The sequence below is a fragment of the Erythrolamprus reginae genome, chromosome 4, assembly GCF_031021105.1.
Source record: "Erythrolamprus reginae isolate rEryReg1 chromosome 4, rEryReg1.hap1, whole genome shotgun sequence".
Classification (NCBI taxonomy): domain Eukaryota; kingdom Metazoa; phylum Chordata; class Lepidosauria; order Squamata; family Dipsadidae; genus Erythrolamprus; species Erythrolamprus reginae.
This window is the reverse complement of record NC_091953.1, coordinates 441,597-444,953: the sequence shown is the minus strand read 5'-3', so window position 1 is coordinate 444,953 and position 3,357 is coordinate 441,597. Positions and strand designations below refer to the sequence as shown.

General features: G+C 55.6%; 1 protein-coding gene across 1 annotated transcript; it reads left to right on the top strand.

The window, feature by feature from the left end:
* The first annotated feature begins 1,051 nt into the window (after positions 1 to 1,051).
* Positions 1,052 to 3,357, top strand: LOC139166176 (leukocyte cysteine proteinase inhibitor 1-like). The gene is made up of 3 exons (XM_070749406.1): positions 1,052 to 1,752; positions 2,367 to 2,468; positions 3,142 to 3,357. Exons 1-3 carry the CDS (start codon positions 1,687 to 1,689, stop codon positions 3,274 to 3,276), a joined length of 303 nt encoding a protein of 100 aa, XP_070605507.1. The 5' UTR covers positions 1,052 to 1,686; the 3' UTR covers positions 3,277 to 3,357.

Below are 3,357 nucleotides of genomic sequence, written 5' to 3'. Positions count from 1 at the left end.
TCATGCCCTCATCACCTCGAGGTTCGACTACTGTAATGCTCTCTACATGGGGCTACCTTTGAAGAGTGTTCGGAAACTTCAGATCGTGCAAAATGCAGCTGCGAGAGCAGTCATGGGCCTACCCAGGTATGCCCATGTTTCACCATCACTCCGCAGTCTGCATTGGTTGCCGATCAATTTCCGGTCACAATTCAAAGTGTTGGTTATGACCTTTAAAGCCCTTCATGGCATCGGACCAGAATATCTCCGAGACCGTCTCCTGCCGCACGAATCCCAGCGACCGATTAGGTCCCACAGAGTGGGCCTTCTCCGGGTCCCGTCAACTAAACAATGTCGGTTGGCGGGCCCCAGGGGAAGAGCCTTCTCTGTGGCGGCACCGACTCTCTGGAACCAACTCCCCCCGGAGATTAGAACTGCCCCTACTCTTCCTGCCTTCCGTAAACTCCTTAAAACCCACCTTTGCCGTCAGGCATGGGGGAACTGAAACATCTCCCCTGGGCACGTTTAATTTATGCATGGTATGTCTGTGTGTGTGACTGTTAGTATATGGGGTTTTTTAAATATTTAAATATTTTAAATTGTCTGATTGCTTATGATTTGTTTTTTACATGTTGTGAGCCGCCCCGAGTCTTCGGAGAGGGGCGGCATACAAATCTAAGTAATAAATAAATAAATAAATAAACTACGCCGGATTGTGTGTAAGCGAATACAGTATTTCCCCAAGCAGCCTCCGAAAGCCCATTGGGTCCACCAGGCGTCTGGGGCGGAACCCCCTCATAGGTTCTCCCTTCCTGCGGGGGTGGATTGGGGCCCTAAAATCAAGCCACAGCAGAAAATGATCTGACCACGACAAAGGCAAGATGCCTAAGCCCTTTAAACTCAGGCCATTACTCAACTGCCCCAAGGGGAATGTTTGTTTGTTTATGTTTATTTAGATTTGTATGCCGCCCCTCTCCGCAGACTCGGGGCGGCTCACAACAAAGTGAAAAAAACCAGTTTACAACAAATCTAAATTTCTACTAAAAACATTTAAAAGACCCCATTTTCTAAACACACATACATACACACCTACCATTCATAAATTGTATATGCCCAGGGGAGATGTCTCAGTTCCCCCATGCCTGGCGACACAGGTGGGTCTTAAGGAGCTTACGAAAGGCAAGGAGAGTAGGGGCAGTTCTAATCTCCGGGGGGAGTTGGTTCCAGAGGAATGCCATGTAGGGAGTGTGCCCCCCCTCGTGGGTTGGATGCAGGAGAAGCCAGGCTTTTTCTCCAGGAGGGAGGGGAGGGGGGTTGGCCCGGGTCCCTCCATCCCTTGGCAGGTGGAGCAGGAGCCAGGTGGGGTTCCAGGAGCCCAGCCCCGCCCGAGATCGGCTGCTGCTTCCCTGTCAATCTCTGCTTTGACGGACACTGACTCACTCTCTGGGGCCCAGCCCCACCCCTCCCTCTTGCAAAAGGGCCCCGGACAGGCTGGGGCCTGTTCTCCTCCTCCTTCTGACCGACACCCAGGAGGGCAGGGCCATGGACGGAACTGCTCTGGCCAGACACATGGACGGCCTCGCATGACGACAGCAGGCAACTCCCTGGACCGGCCATAAAAGGCCCAGGTCTGGGCTGCCCCACAGGCTCCTCACTCAGAGACCCAGAGACCCGTCTGACGGCTGCTTCTCCAAGAACTTGAGCACCATGAGTTCTGGGGGGCTTTCTGATCCGGAACCAGCCACCTCTGAAATCCAAGGCCTTGCTGACCAGGTAGGTCGCCCAGCCAAGCCGTCCTGAAGACTTCGTCAAGTTGATCACATGAGATGCCATCTAGATCAGTGGATTCCAATCTTTTTAAAGCCTTGCCCCACCTAAGCGTCTCTAAAGCCCTGGGGCCTCCCCCCCTCCCCATATAATTCTTACTATTCAGAAAGTGAACTCCTGCTCAGGGGGAGGAAGCCTAAAAGCCCATTAACCTGGTTTAAACAAGGTTTCCATTGCCCACCTTGAAAATCAAACTGCCCCTGTGGGGTGTGGGCCCAATGTTAGGAACCAGGGGTCTGGATCCAGGCACGAGGGAGACTGAGAGATCTGGTTTTTAATTAGGCATTTTCAACTGTATTTAAAGCTGTTCTTTTCTTTGTCCTTTCTGAGTTGGGGGCCATACAAATAAGGTTAATAAAGAAATAAGTTCCCTTCCCTGCTTTGCCCAGAGAGACCCCATGGGCCTGACGGAGGAGCCCCCAAAGCATGCAGCCCCCCAGCCCCCACTCTCTGACCAGGCCAGCAAGGAGGTGTGGGGTGAAAAGCCCCCGCCCCCCGGCGTCACCCCAAAGGTCCCTCTAACTGCCTCCTTGCCTTGACCGCCTCCCTTCTGTCCCCAGGTGAAAGGTCAGCTGGAGGAAGCGACAGGCAAGAACTATGCCATCTACAGGGCCATATTGTACCGTGCGCAGGTGGTCGTTGGCACGAATTACTTTCTCAAGGTCAGTGGCTGAACCCCGGGATGCAGCGAATCCCAGGCGGGGGTGAGGGGGGTCAGCCTCCCCTTCCCTCCGCTTCCCTCTGGCCTCAGAAGACCCCCACCCCCCAGGTGTTGCTGTGGTCCCTGCCTCTGACCCCCTGGCTCAGTTCCCTCGTCCCCTCGTCTCCTTTAACCTCTTCTGCCAACCCCTCCCCTCCCCCACTGAGTCCCTGCAGGGTTCAATGCCAGGTCAGCCACTCCGACAGCCACAGCCTCATGGACCTGCTGACCTTCCCCCAACCCAGTCTCTGCCACCCCCAGCAGCCCCTCCTGGCAAAAAAGCTTCAGGCGTGGAAGTGTCTTTAGTGCCAGAAGAGCTTCAGGGAGGAGGGTCTCCTGCTTTGACCTCCAGCCACATGGGCCAGGCTGAGGGGGTCCCTGACCCATCCCTCCCAGCTGGGCTAGGAAAGAGCGGTGGGGAGGGGGGGCTCTTCAGCCAGCATTGGAAAGGGCGGGAGGGGTCTCCTCTCTTTGGAGGCTGGAGAAGGGGGCCTGCTCTGGGGTGGCTGAGCCTGGCCCAGCATTCGTCCCTAGAAGAAGGATCTGTAGTCACCCCCCAGTCCCTGGGCCTTTGGGGAGGGGGCTGTGGGGGCCCTGCGCCTGACGTCCTTCTTCTGATGCTCCACCCCACACAGGTGCAATTTGGTGGGAAAGACAAGGACTATATCCACCTGAGGATCTTCCAGGCCCTGCCCGCTCAAGGTGGACGTATTGACCTCTCTGGCTTCCAGCAGGACAAGACCCTGTCTGACCCCATCATCTACTTCTAGGCATCTCTGTCCGTCCATCTCCGTCTGGAGGGAGGGAGGGAAGCCGCGGGAGAAGGCAGGGAAGCTCCTGGACACCAATAA

Coding starts and splice junctions, on each gene's coding strand:
- LOC139166176 (XM_070749406.1), top strand. CDS start 1,687: ATGAGTTCTGGGGGGCTTTCTGATCCGGAACCAGCCACCTCTGAAATC. Junction 1,753..2,366: donor TCCAAGGCCTTGCTGACCAG/GTAGGTCGCCCA, acceptor TTCTGTCCCCAG/GTGAAAGGTCAGCTGGAGGA. Junction 2,469..3,141: donor GCACGAATTACTTTCTCAAG/GTCAGTGGCTGA, acceptor CACCCCACACAG/GTGCAATTTGGTGGGAAAGA.